At 52.1% G+C, this 16498-nt stretch overlaps 1 protein-coding gene across 5 annotated transcripts in view; it reads left to right on the top strand.

The window, feature by feature from the left end:
- Positions 1-16498, top strand: part of KDM2B (lysine demethylase 2B) — a 128635-nt gene that overhangs the window by 54080 nt on the left and 58057 nt on the right. For all 5 annotated transcript variants that reach the window (XM_034637903.1, XM_034637902.1, XM_034637900.1 and 2 more), the window contains 3 exons: positions 3783-3898; positions 9613-9739; positions 12023-12513. In XM_034637903.1, the coding sequence (XP_034493794.1) occupies positions 3783-3898; positions 9613-9739; positions 12023-12513 (734 nt within the window). The remainder of the gene's footprint in view (positions 1-3782; positions 3899-9612; positions 9740-12022; positions 12514-16498) is intronic.

Below are 16498 nucleotides of genomic sequence, written 5' to 3' on the forward strand. Positions count from 1 at the left end.
AAAAAAAAAAATCTTAAAAAAGGTTCCTGAGGCCCAGAGAGGTGAACAAACTAGTTCAAGGTCACACAATTAATAAGCAACAGAGCAGGGCAAGAGCACAAGTGCGTCTAGTTTCAGAGTTGACCTGGTTCCCCGTTAGCCTGGGAGTCAGCAGACTTATGATCTGGTCTTCCTTCTCAGCCATATGACTTTGGGAGAATTTTGTGCTCATTTAACAAACTTCCCTAAGGGCCCACTTGGCAGTGCGGAAGGTCATAGGGAAGCTATAAGGCAGATTCCCTCTGTCCTGAATGCATGTCCAGCCAGGTAGCAGCCAGGATGGGGAGCCCAATATAGGAACCTGGGAAGGACCCTGGGGTCAGTGGCTTGGACTGGCCTGAAAGTATTTCCCATCCTTGGTTTGTAGTAAGAATCACCCATGACCCAGGAGCACCTGGGTGGCTCAGTATCCGACTACTGATTTTGGCTCAGGTCATGGGACTGAGTCCCACATTGAGTCCCTCGTTGGGCTCTGGGCTCAGTGGGGATTCTCTCCTACTCCTTCTCCCTCTGCTCTCCTTGCTCGCTCGCTCTCTCCCTCTAAAATAAATGAATAAATCTTAAAAAAAAAAAAAAAAAAAGGATCACCCATGACCCAAAATTCATGGGTAGCCCTAGGTGTTTCTTAGACTCGGGCCAGTCTGAGAAAAAATAACCTGAAGCTGTTTAATAGTGTAATGTGGCTTGGGCCTCAGATGACCCACCTGTAAAATGGGTACAGAGCAGGGAGAAGGTGGCAGTGAAGCAGGCTGGATGGGAGGCAGAGGGTGGGTGGGGTCTGGGAAACTGGACAGTCCAGCCAGTTAAAGCCAGAGGAGAATGGCCCGGTGGGCCCATTTTCCTGTTTTTCTAAAGAAGAAAGCAATTCAAATAGTCTTGTGCAATTTTCCCATTTTCGTAACACAGGTGGGTCAAACTAAACATGCTCCTGAGTCTGCTGCAGCCTGTGGCCTGCCAGTTTGGGTCCCTGGTACCAGCTAGGAGGTCCTAGAGAGGAGAGGCTGTGCCTTGGCAGCTGGGCTGCCCAGCCCAGGGCCTGGCCCAACTCAGGGACTTCATGAAGGAAGCAGGTCATGGCCCTTTGTGAGGCGCCCCTGAGTTCTATGACTTTTGGGTTTACCCCTACAGCTGCCACAAAGACAGACAAAAGTGGATTGCGGGGGGGTTGGTTTCTGAATCCCGAGTGTCTCGGTTGTGGGCAAGAGACTGTGTGCTTCACTGTCCCTCAGGTCCCAGAGAACACCTGTCAGCAGGTTTTGTGGGTTGCCTGCTTTCCTTCCATGATTGGATCTGTCCCTTGTCGCTTGGCCTGAATCACCTCTGTTATTGCCTTCATGTTGTTGATGACTCTGGCCTGGAAGCAAGAGGCAGATGCTAGCCTCCCCAGCCCAGTCCCAGCCCGGGACACCTGCTCACTCATGCTTCCTGGGGCGCAGCCAAGGAGACACCGTCAGGAGGGTGGGGATGGATGAAGCCCATGAACACTATTGTTTCCCCTCCCTGGTTCTTCCTGAGGGAAGTGTTAAAGTCATAGAGCAGATCTGAGGAAGGGTAAGGGGAGGAACTTGGCAGTGAGTAATCCATTTGAGGCTGCCTGACCCACCTGTGAGGCCCTGGCTTGAGGACTAGAGGAGAGTGGGTAGAAGCTTCTAGAACCCCTTGAAATGCCGGGGGGGTATAGATTCTCTGCCACTCCACTTGAAACAGAACCTCTTTTCTGTTTCCCTTTTTGCTCCCCAGCAGCATAACAGGTGTAAGTCAGGTGTGTCTGTGTTTTCACTTGATAGGACAGAAGGGAGAGTCCAGGGCTGATAAATGCAGGTTACGTGGGCACCACTCTTTGCAAAGCCTTGAAGATGGATGAGACAACCACAGATACCAGTGGCAGTTGCTTACACCTTACATGGACTGAGTTCTTGCTCACCAGGTTCCCCGCAAGGGAGTAGTGATCACCCTCATTTCACACAGGCAGATGGAGGCCAGGAGAGGGGGTGGTCAAGTGCCCCCTATCGCATGGTGAGTCGGCCATGGGACAGTTTCCAGCCCAGGCCCAAGGGGCTGGGGCTTTCTGTAGGGCCCTGTGTGGGCATGTGAGGAGCATAGGAACGGGACCCAGGAATCTTTGCCTCATTCAGGCTTCACCCCACCATGTGCGTCTGCTTGACCCTGGCAGTCCTGGGTCCCAGTTCAGGAAATGTTGCTTAAGTCATGTCGATGTTGGTAACAGGAACGGTAATAGCTCAGCAAAAATAGAAAAACGTACGGCCGAGAAAATTGGCTGGCACGCAGCTGAGATGGAGGCCAAAGCAGGTGTGGAAGCCAAGGCGGCAGCCGTACTTGTCCTGCACGGAAATGTGAAGGTGGCAGGAAGGCGCCCAGGTGACTGGACAAGAGCACACCCGCCAGGCAGAGCCAGAGGTGTGGGGAGCTGACGGCAGGACCAACTTACACAGAGCCTTCCTTCCCGTGCTCTGGGCTGGTGCTTTTCCCCACCCTCCCCCAGGACCATTCTCCCCCAGGACCACCAGCTCATCCCACTCCCTGCCCAACAGGGCAGGACCAGCGCCCCGAGTGTCCCACAGAGGGCAGCAGTGGCCTCGCACCTATGCACCTGGCAGCCACGGCCACCTGTGACTGCTTGTGACCCCAGGGCTGGCATGTTTTGGTGTGTGGGGTGGGGGCTCTGTAATTGTCCTCCAAGCAAACAAATTATGCACACAGGTTGGAGAAGAGGGGTCAGAGAAGATATGGACACCGGGGCTCGGGATCTTGGGGTTTGGGTGGCCCCGTCTGTCCCCTTTCTCCTCTGCTGATTCTGTCTTTCACCGTGAGTCTCTCTGCCTCTGTCTGTCCTGTCTTACCTCTGCCTCTCTTGTTTCCCTCTGCGTGTCTCTCTTTGCCTCCCTGGCATGTTCCTGGGACCTGCAGGCCTGGTCACTGAGCCTGTGCAGCCATGCAGTGTGGGGGGTCAGAGCGGAGGTGCGGTGACTCCATTCAGCACCTGACTTGCCTTCTCTCAGCCTTGGTTTCAGCATCCGTAAATGGGAGTGGATTATAATGCTGCCTGTCCCCCAGCTCCGTGCTGTTACTGTAGGAGGGAGCGCATGTGGGTCTGTTGAGCCCTGGAAACATGTGTTAGTCACTTGGCAAAGGAATTGGGTGGCTTGGTTAGTCTAGCCTTCATGGACCAAGCGAGGCCGATGTGCTGGGTTCCAGTCCTTATAGGTGACTTCGCTGTCCTGTGCCTCAGGCAGGAAAATGTCTGGGTTTTGCAGTTCTAGCAGTTTCACTCCTTAGTTGTGGCCCCAAGCAATCCTTTGTGACTCCTCCTGAGACGGGTGGCCTCTGGGATGCAGGGGACGAGGCTCAGGGACGGATGAGCAGGTGACTGAGAGATGTCCGGCTCCCTGGCCAGCTCGGGAGGGGGACAGGGCCTGCTTCTGCTGCTGCTGCGGCCGGGCCTGTAACAACACGAGGAAGCCTTTGTCGAGGGCCTCCAGCTGCCCACCACTGGCTCGAGCCACCCAAGGGTCAGAGGCTGCAGTAGTCCGTCTGGGGCTGTGTGTCTGAGTCCTGTCGGCCAGTCTGGAACCTTACCTTCTGCATCGGGCAGCCCAGGCATCCTCAATTCTGGCCCTGGGTGCTCACCGGGGTCTCCTGGGCCCTTCTGCGTGCTTTCATCCATGACCCTCCCAGTGGTCCAGGAGCCACGGCTGACCCTCCCTGTGGCCTCCCCACCCCAGGTTGGATCCATGCAGTCTACACCCCGGTAGACTCCCTGGTATTTGGCGGAAACATCCTGCACAGCTTTAACGTGCCCATGCAGCTGCGGATCTACGAGATCGAGGACAGAACACGGGTAAGGTGGCTTCCTTCTCTCCTCATGGGATTGCCCGGCCCCTGAGCTCTGCCTGGCACTCGCGGTGTGTGGGACGAGTCGTTCCAAAGTCCTCCGTGGTCCCCCCTCCCTCCTGTTCCCTGCCTCCAGTGGGGCTTTGATCCTTGCGGAGGGCTGTCTGCAAGAGCTCACCCAGACAGAGCCCCTGGAGTTTCTGTTCATTTCCGGGCCCGTGGCAGCCAAAACCCCCTCGTCGAAGAGGAAGTAGCTATTGAGAAAGCGCTGGAAGATACCAGGAGCGCTGCCTCTTTCTTCTTATGTGTAGAGAGGGATGCACGGGAGTTGGGGGGGATTTTGTGGTTGTTATTGTTGTGGTTTGGAGTGGGGGCTGGGTCCTTGGAAGGATCAGCTCTTGGCCACGTGTCTCCTCTGCCCAGGGACCCCAAATGTGAGGTCGCCCTGAGGAAGCCAGTATCTGTGAGTCCCTCAGTATTGTCTCTGAGCTCTGTCTCAGTGTCTGCTTGCAGGTAGGGGTGGGAATGGGGGGCTTTCCTCTTGACTGTGACAGTAACAGCTTCTCAGACATAGGGTCTCCCCCATCCCCACACCCCAGGACTGGGGCCCGAGGGTTAGACACCTGACGTGTGCCCTCTGCTCTGCTCTACTCCACGACCTTCCTCTGGAGAGCACTGGCTGCTTGCGTCTGACCCTCTTTCCCATTGTGCAGCTTGACCAAGTGTCCCAGGGCAGTGGAGAGACAGGTCTAAGGGTGGGAAACTGGGGCCAAGAGGGCCCCTTCTGTCTTCTTTTTTCTTACAGTTGTTCAAACATTCATCTCTTTTTCCTATTGAGCTATAATCTGCGTACCATCCAAGCGACCAGTTACGGTGCACGACTCAGTGGCATTTAGTGTTTTCATAGTGTTGTGCACTCCAATTCAAGGACATTTTCATCACCCCAGAAAGAAACCCCCTACTCATTAGCGGTCACCTTCCATAAACCCCGCTCCCCACCCCAAGCCTGTGGCAACCAATGATCACTCTCTGATTCTGTGGATTTGCCTGTTATCGGAACGTTTCATAGCAATGTAATGCTCTAGCGGTGCCCTTTTGTGATTAGCTTCTGTCACTTCTCATGGTGTCTTCGGGGCTCACCCACGGTATAGCAGATGTCATTGCTTCATTCCTTTTTATGGCTGAGTCATATTCCATTGTATGGACAGACCACACCACATCTTCTTGGGTTTTGCGTCAGAAGTGACTTTTTTGCCCCAGAGAGGTATTGTCATGCCGGGACTCTGCAGAAACATCCCATCGAGGCAGATGCCCTGGGCCCAGGGTCCTCGCCTTTCTTGGTCTTGTTTCTAGGCCCTGATTTGCACAGAATCACATACATGAACCAAAAGTCTTCGCTACTGTGTGTGTATCTGACTTCTCCAACAGTCCCGACGTTGAGGGACCTTGTCCAGGGGATTCCTGGGAACAACTTTGAGTTATATTCAGCGGTCAGGTGTGCTTCAGGGAGCAACTGTGCATCTTCAGAATGATGGGTTTGCTGCTGGGATGCCCGGATCTGTAGAGACTGGGTCTTGTTTTGTGGATTTTCACGCCTCTTTTCTCTGTTGCCCGCCTACTGTCCCTTTCCCGGTCAGCCCTGGTCTGGTGGAAGCCACCCCATGCTCTGCTGGAGAAAGGCACCTGTGGGTGTGAGCGGTCATCTCATAGTCTGGGTCAAGTGCTGTCTGGGGCTCCGGCCAACTGTTTTTTGGCCAGCCCTGAAGAATGGGCCAGTTTGCGTGCGAGCAGACTAGGGAGGTGTGGGATAAAAAAGGAGAAATCTAGAAAAAGTGAGGCCCACGACTTTCCAGCCAATTCCTGAAAGCCGGAATGAGGCTGGGATTTCTAAAGGCTTTGGCAACTTCCTTGGCAGCTGTCCCCCTCCCCCAGGGAATCCGGATTGTACATCTCAGTGGATTTGGACCCCATCCTTCCATCAGGAGTCCAGCTCCCCTCCGCTGCTCGGTGGGAGGCGGGAGGGAGGGTAATAGCGTGGAACCCTCCGCGTCACAGTGAGCACCTGGGGAATCTGAGGCCCACGTTGAGATGAGCGCGGCAGGGTCCCCTCCCCCAAGGCCCACTGTCCCTGTCGTCTGAGTGGGCGCCCCATCTGGTTTCCCTGAAGCAGGTTGATGGGGGGGGGCTGGTGGGCAGCCTGGGCGGGAAGCAGCGGCAGGCTGTTTAATCTGCTTTGATTTCTGGTCTTTGGAGAGGGCTTGGCTACAAGGCCCAATTGTTTATGTCTTAGGAGCCAAGGCAGACAAAAGATGCTGGGGAGAGAGCACTGGAAGCCAGATAAAATGCCAGGGCTCCTTGTCAGCTCGCTACAGCTTAATTCCTTACATCCCTGCGAGCTTTCTTAAGAAGGTTATGGCCATTTAAAAATAGTTTTTCAAGAGTCCCTAAAACAGGGCTTTGCTTGGAAACCAAAGGCAGGGGGTGGGACAGGAAACTGTCAGTCTTTAAACCCCGTGGTGTGGATTTGTCTTAGAAAAAGAATTTGCCTTTGTGGCCCAAGGTGGGGAACTCCCCTCCCTTCCAGACCAGGGGAACCCCAACGGTCTCCTATGTTTAGGAAGCCGTGTCTTGCTCGCTAGGATTTTAATTTTGGGGGGCTCAGATGGTAGGGGTCTTCACCCTGCTGCCGCTGAGGCCCTGCCCTGCCAGGGCCTGGTGGTTTCCAATGTGTAGAAAGCCACGTATGTCCCACCCCTGTGCAGAGTAAATCTTCTCATGGTAAAGATGCAAGGCGGGGAGGAACTATACCAAGGACCGGATGTGTTGCATGTTTATTATGTGAAGATAACGTCTCAACAACTATCACTACATATTTTTAACTCCAGTTAGTTTGATAAGGGACAGGGATGGTCCAGTTGATCATTCATTAAACTGCCGTCTCTCTTATGTTTATCTTTTTTTTTTTTTTTCCCTAATGGCTCTAGTGAAGGCAGCTTTCTCAGGAAAGGTAACGCCGCACGCTCCATCCCCTTTCAGCCAGTGAATCTATTTGGAAATTGCAAATAATTTTCCCTTCCTCTCCTCTTTTCCTCTACCATTGGATTTTTTTTTCCCATTGACTTTTTTTTTTTTCCAGGAGAAAAACAAATTTTAAGACACTTCCACCCACCCTCATATTTTAGTTTTTCAAGTCCCTTGAGACCTGGGAGTTTTAGATGCACCAAAACACCTTTGGTTTTGATCTCCTGAGGTCACTCAGCTGTAAGAGGAAGGGCCAAGGCCAAGTGCTACTTGCGTGGGCCTTTGGGAACTCAAAGCTACTACCCCTTGAGATCCACTGATAGACTGATTACACCCCCAGGCTGGGAGCGCTGCATGCTTTCTGACTGCCTTGCCTTTTCGGTGAACAACTCAATTTGGTGAGGCTCCGAATTTGTCAACAAATAATGTTGAGCAATCGTGTGTTTAATGTTCCCAGGCATGTGGCTGAAACCTTTTGAAGGCGAAGGGTGGAAGGCGACAACCCGTTTGTAAGTCAATTCTTTGCAAATTTTGTTTCCTGCCGTGCTCTCTTGGAAAAAAAAAATAAAAATAAAATGAAAAAATTCGAATTCCTTCATCAGCATTTGTTTTCACCCAGCTGGTTTCCCTTGGGTTCAGCAACAATGAGGGGAGACTTCTCTTCCTCTCCTGATATACAGCCAAAAAATATATTTTTTTCCTGATCTAGAAAGATTCTCAGGTGCCATGGTGCCCTTCAATGCAGAGCGGCTTGCACGGTTTCCCAAAATTTGAAAGGTCAAAAGCAGCTTCAGAGTCTTACCAGTCGAATCTGAAGTCAGATGGGAGTGAGGGCCCGAGAAGAGGCGGCCTGCCTGTCCGCAGCCTGCTCCATAGGTATTGGCAATTGGTTTCAAAGTCGCTTGGTCCTTGCTCTGGAGCGCCGGTAGGGCTGAGGCTCCTGGACCCCTCTTCACAGGAGGTCAGGGTTTGTCTCAGTCTGAAGTGCCCCTCTCCTTTTTAAACTCGGAAGGGCACTGATCCAGTGACAGTGAAAAGGATTACTACTATCCCAGCATTCAAAGCAGGGTTCTCAGGAAAGTAGCTGGAGCCAAGGAAACCGCTAGATGTTCCCAACTCCATGCATCCCCCAGAGGAGCTCAAAAGCATGCGGCGGCCAGGATCTCATTCCAGCACATACCATCCACCAGACGTGGGGAGGTCAAATGGACCCAATAAGCAGATGGGAGAAGTGAAACCCAAGTGCCTCATGGTTGAACACTGAGTCAGTGGGGCCTGGGGTAGCCAGGGGACTGAGCTGGGACTCTCAGAGAGGGCAGAGTTAGGGCCTTCTCCAGGTGGGCACTGTGAGAGAGGCAGGAAAGTGGTATTTTAGGGCAAATGAAGGAAAAGTGGTATTTTAGGGCAAATGGAGGACCGAGGTCTGCTTGTCTTTGCCTTCATCCCACACGTAGAATGTTGCCTGTAGACTGTTGCAGAGAAAGGTGGGAGAGTGTCCTTGCTTAACATTCAACTCCCTGGGTTTCTGGAAGATAGAAGAGGTGAAGAGGGGTCTCTGGCACCTGCAGAGGTCTCTGGAGGCAGACACACCTTTGGCGAGAGGACAAGAGAGCAGGTCCGGAGTGAGTGTGGACCTGTGCAGATCTACGCGCAGCCTTGGAAAAGAGGGCTCAGTCCCTGGGGGAGACAGGGACCACCCACTCACTGCCCTCATTCCTCAGTTACCCGCTCAGGATGAAGTTTCCGGAAGGTTCATCTGTGCAGGGCCGTCAGTGGAATTGCTTCCTTGCCATCTTTCTCTGCCATCTCGTCCATACAGACCCCGCGCTTCCACCCATCAGAATCCTCCTGGAGCCCAGGCCTTTTCACAGTTCTGATAGACAAGCTATCTGCACCTACAGTTCCTCCCCTATAAGAAATGGCCCAAAGGGGAGCCCCATCTGGACTGCTGCTCCAGACCCGGGCGTGTGTCTCCTGGTGTTAGAGCATCCCGGGTCACCCTGGGGACGTGGGTCCGAGGGAATCCTCTGGGAATACAGACTGCGCAGTGCCAGGTGGTTGTCAGGGAGGAGCAGGAGGTGGGACCCTCTGAGGCCCCGCCCCTGGAGGTAGGAGAGGCCACACCCCCTCCCTCCTCATTGGTCCACCCGGTGTTGCCTCCCTCCCAGAGTGCAGGAGATGCTTGATAGCCCGTCTGCAAATGGGTAAGGTTTGGGGGTCGTTTTCTGTCTTTCAAGGGGCAGGGAGGGATAGCAGAGTGTGTGCAAGAATTTTTGAGAACGAGGAGGAGCCTGTGTTTGTTGTAGCTGGAATCAGGCTCACATCCGCAGGTACCCGCACCCTCCGTCAGCAGGTCAGGGGACAACTCTGTTTCTCTGCATCTCACAGAAGCACAAAGCGGACCCCATCCGCCTTCCCCTGGCGGCCTGCAGCTCAGGGAGCTTTGAAATGATGCTCTCACATAGACCTCTTTCTCCCCTCTTCCTCCTCATTTGTGCATGCTACTGGTATCTTGCCCCTTCCAGCGCCTCTCTCCTGCCTTCCAGCCCGCCTCCCCCATTTTTCCCTCACACCATTTGTGCTCTTGTTAAGATGGTGAAAATAACTCCCATCTGCAGAAACCCCCTCCCCCCAGTTTTCTCCCTTGGTTCTCCTTTGCCCTCCAGAAACTGACTTCCACCCCTGGGTCTTTGCTTTCAGGTGCAGCCCAAATTTCGTTACCCCTTCTACTATGAGATGTGCTGGTATGTCTTGGAAAGATATGTGTACTGTGTGACCCAGCGGTCCTACCTCACTCAGGAATACCAGAGAGAATCAATGCTTATTGGTGAGTGAAATGTGGGCCCGGCCGCCTCCCCTGCTCAGCTGGGCAGGAAGAATGTTTTCAGTGCGGCCCTTGAGAGTACCTGGGTTTCTGGAATTCTTTTGAAACAAAGTGTGGGGCAGATTCCTAGAGACCCCTTAGGAGGGGAAGCCATCCTTGTCAACTTCCCATCTGGAATACAGAGTCTAAGAAAATGAAACTTTGACCCTGACAGAGTCACCTTGGTGGCCTCCAGGTCTCGCCGAGGAACCGGTCCCAGGCGTGGTTGCTGAAACAGGGTCCCCTACGGAGCAGAGAATCCTGGTGGTTTTATTCCTCCGTGGCCGCCCGCTGGTCCCCCCCATCCACAGCCCTCCCCTGCACCCACGGGTTGGGGTTTGTCTATATAGGGGCAGGCCCTTGAGGTGCAGCCAGTCCCCAAAATCTGAGGCCAGCTTTGAGCCAGCGGGAGGGGTGACCAGGGCTGGAGACACAGCTTTGGCAGAGCAGTGGGTGGTTCTGACAGAGGCAGGAGAGAGCGTTTAGAGCCGCAGCCGCGGAACCCTGCCTTACTGCCTTTACTTAAAGGGACATCACCCCCCAAATGGCTCAGTCCTTGAATCTCCACTCCTAGGCGCCCGCCTGAGGTTGTCTCTAGGTGTGACAGTGAGCCCTGAGGAGCAATCTGGAAGAACACGGGTCTCCCCCTCTGCCTCTGAGCTGTTACTGCTGAGGGCTTTCCTGGATGCACAGTCTGCTGAGACAGACTCATTCGCTGCTTGTTTCTCATCACGGGATAGAAAAATACGATCGGTCTGTCTCCGTTAGGGTCTGCACGGTTTCTCCCGCAATCCCCAGGATTTTCAGATTCTTTTTTTTCCTCACCGTAAAAAGCCTTCTTCCTTCTTTCCCCTGACTGTCATCCTTGGTGACTTTTGGGAGTTTGAGACTGGGCATATGATGGAGAACACATGTGTCCGCTGAGGTCTTTATCGGGAAGTGCTTATTTCCCTCCTAGAAATTCAGTTTTGCCTGGGGAGTCTCTTGTGAGTCTCCTACATGTCAGATGATGCAATATTCAGGTGGTGAAAAGTCCTGAAACCCCATAACCTGCTCTCTGGAAGCTCCCAGCCTGGTAGGAAATGGGAAATTAGTCTGAAATAATGGGGCGACCCCTGTGGTTGTAGTAGCTTACACGTTCCTGTGGGGACCAGAGGCTTGATTTTGTGGCAGTCCTCAGGATCAGGAAACGGAGAGTCACTTCTCTCATTCGGATATTTAGGGCTGTAGAAGAATGTTCCCGATTCCGTTCGCAGGCGCAAAAAGAAAGCTTGAGGCAGCATTTGGGTCATTGAAATTTCTTGCCTCTGTTTCCCCCCGCCTCACTGCTCCTCCTGCCAAGATAAAGAGGAGACATCAGGGAGAGGCCTCGTGTATCAAATGCTAGCTGTGTGCCAGAGCCCGTGCTCAGTGATGCCTTAGCGGATCCTCACCGCAAGCGTTCAGAGGAAGCATTTTTTGCCTTATATTTTTAAAAACAGCATTATTGGGGGGCACCTGGGTGGCTCAGCGGTTGAGCGTCTGCCTTTGGCTCAGGGCGTGATCCCGGCGTTCTGGGATCGAGCCCCGCGTCAGGCTCCTCTGCTGAGAGCCTGCTTCTTCCTCTCCCACTCCCCCTGCTTGTGTTCCTTCTCTTGCTGGCTGTCTCTCTCTGTCAAATAAATAAAATCTTTAAAAACAAAACAAAACAAAAAACAGCACTATTGGGATATTGTCCCCACATCAGACAATTTAATGTGTAAAATTCAGTTTTTCCCATATTCCCAGAGCTGTGCAACCATCACCAGTCTATTTGGGGTCGTTTTCTTTACCCCAGAAAGAAACCTGTACCTTGTGTTATCTCCTTATCTCCTCCACGCCCAGCCTAGGCACCCACTAATCTACTTTCTGTCTTTATATATTTCCCTGTTCTGGACATTTCATATGAATGGAATCGTTATATACTATATGCATTTTTGGCGTTATTTTTATATGTTGAAAAATAAAATGCCAGGTGTATTCAGAGAGGTGAAGCAACCTGTCTGAGTACACACAGCTGGGAAGAAACAGAGCTGGGATTTGATCCTATGTCTGACTGATCCCAGCTTTTCTAGAGGTGGCGGGAGGCATAGACCCTTAGAATTGTCAAAAAAGCTTCATATCCAGAGTAAAGGAGGGGGCGCATAGCAAGTGAGGTTCCAGGGATTTCCAGCAGGGAGTTTGCAAGATTCATCTCAGTCTTTCTTGTGACCCTCCTGCTCCCTGTAGATGCGCCTAGAAAGCCCAGCATAGACGGCTTCTCATCTGATTCCTGGCTGGAGATGGAGGAGGAGTCCTGTGAGCAGCAGCCTCAAGAGGAGGAGAAGGAGGAGGAAGAAGAGGAGGAGGAAGAGGAAGAGGAGGGTGCAGATAAGGGGCCCAAGCCCCCCGCCGATGGCCCTCCGTCGCCCACCAGCACCCCCTCAGAGGACCAGGAAGCCTCTGGGAAGAAGCCCAAAGCACCTGCCATGCGGTTCCTCCAAAGGACTTTGTCTAACGAGTCGGAGGAAAGTGTGAAGTCCACGACGGTGCCCACAGACTACCCCAAGACGCCCACTGGCTCCCCTGCCACAGGGGTCTCCACCAAGTGGACCCACCTCACTGAGTTTGAGCTGAAGGGCCTGAAAGCGCTGGTGGAGAAACTGGAATCCCTCCCAGAGAACAAGAAGTGTGTCCCTGAGGGCATCGAGGACCCCCAGGCACTCCTGGAGGGCGTGAAGGTGGGCAGGGGGTCGCATCTGGGCCCAGGCAGCTGAGAAGGGCCGGGTGGGTTCCCAGGGGCAGCTCAGCTCAGGGCAGCTCAGTGCAAACTGTCCTGGGGGTATGTCTATGCATGGAGAGGGACTTCTGGTCCAAGCAAGCCTGCCTAGGGCTTCTGAGCCGAGGCCACCATTGAGAGCTAAAGGGGAAGCTGCCTCTGTGGTTGATAAGGAGTTCTTTCTCAGTACTTGTTGAAAATCTGAGGCTTTGCTAGCAGCAGGCATTATGGGTGTCCCCACAGTGCCATTATTGGGTCTGGGGACAGACCCCTCCATCCCGGTCAGGAAGACTTGCTGTTCTGGGCTGGCTTCCTCCGGAGCATGCACCTGCTTCATATGACCAGGTTGTTCCTCTGGGTGGTCCTCTAGGTGGCCAGCTAAGGTGGGCCACATAGCCACCTGGGGTTCAGAGGTCTCTACGTAGAACCTGATTATTGAGCAAAGGTTCGTCGAGCACCATCTGGGCTTGCCACTGGGGGAAAAGAAAGCAGGAAGGCACAGTCACTGCCCTCAGGCATCTCACCAGTTAGTGGGGTGAAGGACACTCCTCAGCCACACCAGGTGCCAGGGCTCTGGGACAGGTATGCAGAGGGCATTTGGTTTGGGCTTTGGAGGCTGCATAGGAGTTCTCTGGATGGAGAAGGCTGTTACAGGCAGAGTGCACACATGCAGTGTGTGTATTTCCCAGGACATACACTGAGACACCTTCCCCTCTAGTAATCATCATCATAACATTTGTTGAAAACTCACTACCTGTCAGGTACCAGCGCTAGGCAAGGGACCAGAATTATCTGCACTTAACCGACGTGGCAGTAAGTTCAGAAAGGGTAAAGGATATGCCTGAGGTGACAAAACAGGTAAATGCGGGGAGCTGGGATGAGGACCCGCTCCCCCCATCCCCCACCAGGCAGCCTGACAGGTGCCACCAACAGAGGAAGCCATCGGACAAAATCCTTAATCCAGAGGTATTTCACTTCATGTAGAAGGTGTGCCCCTCCAGGTGCTGGGAAGTGACAGTCTTGTAACTGGGGGAAATTGCCAGGTAAAAGAACTCTATGGTGACCATCTCTATAAAGCAAATCTTTACTTGCTTTAGGTCTTTTTCATTGACTCTTGACATTTTTAGAGGCTGTTGACCTCTCTTGAGGGTTTATGAGAATGTGCTTATACACACAGAATTTTGCATGCTGTGTTGGGGGTCCTGGGCCCCCCGAGCCTGTTCCTGGACCCCAGGTTAAGAATCCCTAATCTCGTGGCATGGAGTTTTGTATGTTAGGTTTCCTAAAGGAAACCTTAGAATTTGTCACGAGGCTCCTTTTTTCTTCTGAGGTCTTTTAAAGTAAAAATAAGGAATTTTCATTAATAATAAAACCATCAATAGTATTGGGGCCCCAAAATGTTGTAAATGAGTGAAAAACACATTCATCTTATGAGGAAGTGGTGTTCTGTGCTGTGGAAAGCTCTTTTTTCCTTTAGAAGTATCTTTGTGTCTCTGATCTGTTCGTGAGTAGTGTTCCTGGTTCCTGGTTGGTCAGATGTCTTTCCTTTTTTGGTCAGATTTCTTTCTAGATTTGGGACTTGGCCTCTTCTGTCTGTCACCTATACCCACCTGATGGGCCTCGGAGACTGGATTCAGCCTGGGCACGTTGACGGTGTGGAGGAACGCTGGGGTCAGGGTTTAGATACATTTCAAGGAGCGCAGCCTCCTCCCTGTCCTCACTGGGGGGTTCAGTGGCAGGCTGTGAAAATACATCTCAATTGCTATGTGCTCTTACAGGTTTTACCATGTAGAAACTCATTTAAACCTCCTAACAACCCTTGTAGTACTTTTATTATGCTCATTTTGCAGATGAGAAAACTGAGGTAAGGATAGGTTAAGGCCACACGTGCTGCTCAATGGGGGCGTCCTTGTGCTCACCCCCTGCACCGTACTGCCTTGTTTGGCTGCTGTAGAGACGTTTTCTCCCTTCCGGAGGCCATCCTACATTTAGGGAGAAGGTAGTAAGGGGATTGCTTTGGCTTTCTTTATAGAACAAGCACCGGATCTGGCTTGGAATTGAGGTTGTAAATTGGCAGTCCCTGGCCAAATCCAGCCTCTGTGTTTGGCCTGCACAGTATTAAACATATTTTTGTAATTACTTGCCAACATTAAAATATCATGAGAGTCATAAAAAAGTATCCTAGCTGTTCTGGCCCATGTTCTTGACTGGCTACAAGCAGCAGGAAGTGAGTAGCAGCTGACCTCATACACCCCAGTCCCCACCACTCCCTACTGCCTCCCTGCATGTGTATTTTTTATTAGACTCACACATCTCTTTTTCATATACTCTAGCCACTTAGCTCACTTATTGAACTTACCTATCTTTTTTTTTCTGTAAGACACCAGAAGAGATGATTTATTGTACATGTGTTATATTCAGCCACAAGAGAAAACAGAATTAGTCCTGAAAGTCACAGATCCAGGGCAAAGGGCCAAAAGGGGCTATTTTGTGGTATGAGCAAGGTGGGTCTTTCAGCGGTGGTCATGATCAGATGGTGGTTGGATGTTCTAGATCCAGTGACTCAAGGTCTAGAAAGTAGGCATGCAGCCCAGCAGTTTTTACTGCGTCCCTGGCCTCTGGCTTTCCTTCAGTCTGCTCCTGAGCGTCTGTGGGTGCACAGGCTAGTGCTTTACTTAAACCGCCATCTCATCTTTTTTCTCTTCAGCCTGCGCATTCCCGTCTTCCTCCCCTTGGCTGTCATGGCGGGGAAGTTTCCAGAAGGTGGCGCTAAGGCCAAGTGAGCTCCAATTTGCCTATTTTTAGAGATATTTCTGTTATTGAGCTTTGTCTGGGGAGGTCTTTTGTAGCTTCAAGAGCTTGTGAATTGGGTAGACAGGGCTCCTTAGAGCCCCAGGAGAACCGGAGCATCTGCTCGTGTCTCTACATGCTGTGTGGCCAGGAGCCTGTATGGGGGACGTGGGCCAAATGTCACCTCTGGTGCAGGAGGGTTCTTGGCTGTCCAGCCTGGCCATCAGCCCCTCAGTCCCCCAGAGACCCAGAAAAGAGGTTGAACCCAAGACTGACCTTCAGAGTGAGAGTGTTTTCACAGAGGACGAGTAGCTTCTTCCTGGCTGCACTTCGGCGCCTTGGCTGTGTCTCCTCAGATACTGGGGTTTTGTTTGCACTGTCTGAGAAATAACACACCGCTTAGGAATGTGGGTCCAGAGCAGAAATCTTCTAGTGATATCACTGCTGTTGAGTGATTTCTGTTTCTGGCCAGCGGTGGTTCCCTCTTGGTGACCAGTATGATCTTTGGTCTGCTGCTTCTGGGGTGGCTCCTGGTAACCAGAGCACCCTGGATTGAAGACGGTCCCCAAAACAGCTCAGTCTCCAGATGGCTAGGTTTTAGCTTGGCTTTTATAAAAAACCCATTTTTTCTTTCATTTGTAATGTATTTTTAAAAATTGTGGTAAAATGCACATAACACCATTTTGCCTTAAAAAATTTTTTTTAACATACTAGATAACCACTTTAGAATCTTTTTTTTTTTTTAAAGATTTTATTTATTTATTCGACAGAGATAGAGACAGCCAGTGAGAGAGGGAACACAAGCAGGGGGAGTGGGAGAGGAAGAAGCAGGCTCATATCAGAGGAGCCCGATGTGGGGCCCGATCCCATAACGCTGGGATCATGCCCTGAGCCGAAGGCAGACGCCCAACCGCTGTGCCACCCAGGCGCCCCCACTTTAGAATCTTTAAGAGTCTTCAAGAACTTATGTTTTAACCATTTTATTTTATTAAAAAAATTTTTTTGAGGGGCGCCTGGGTGGCACAGCGGTTAAGCGTCTGCCTTCGGCTCAGGGTGTGATCCCGGCATTATGGGATGGAGCCCCACATCAGGCTCCTCTGCTATGAGCCTGCTTCTTCCTCTCCCACTCCCCCTGCTTGTGTTCCCCCTCTCGCTGG

The sequence above is a fragment of the Ailuropoda melanoleuca genome, chromosome 12, assembly GCF_002007445.2.
Source record: "Ailuropoda melanoleuca isolate Jingjing chromosome 12, ASM200744v2, whole genome shotgun sequence".
NCBI lineage: Eukaryota > Metazoa > Chordata > Mammalia > Carnivora > Ursidae > Ailuropoda > Ailuropoda melanoleuca.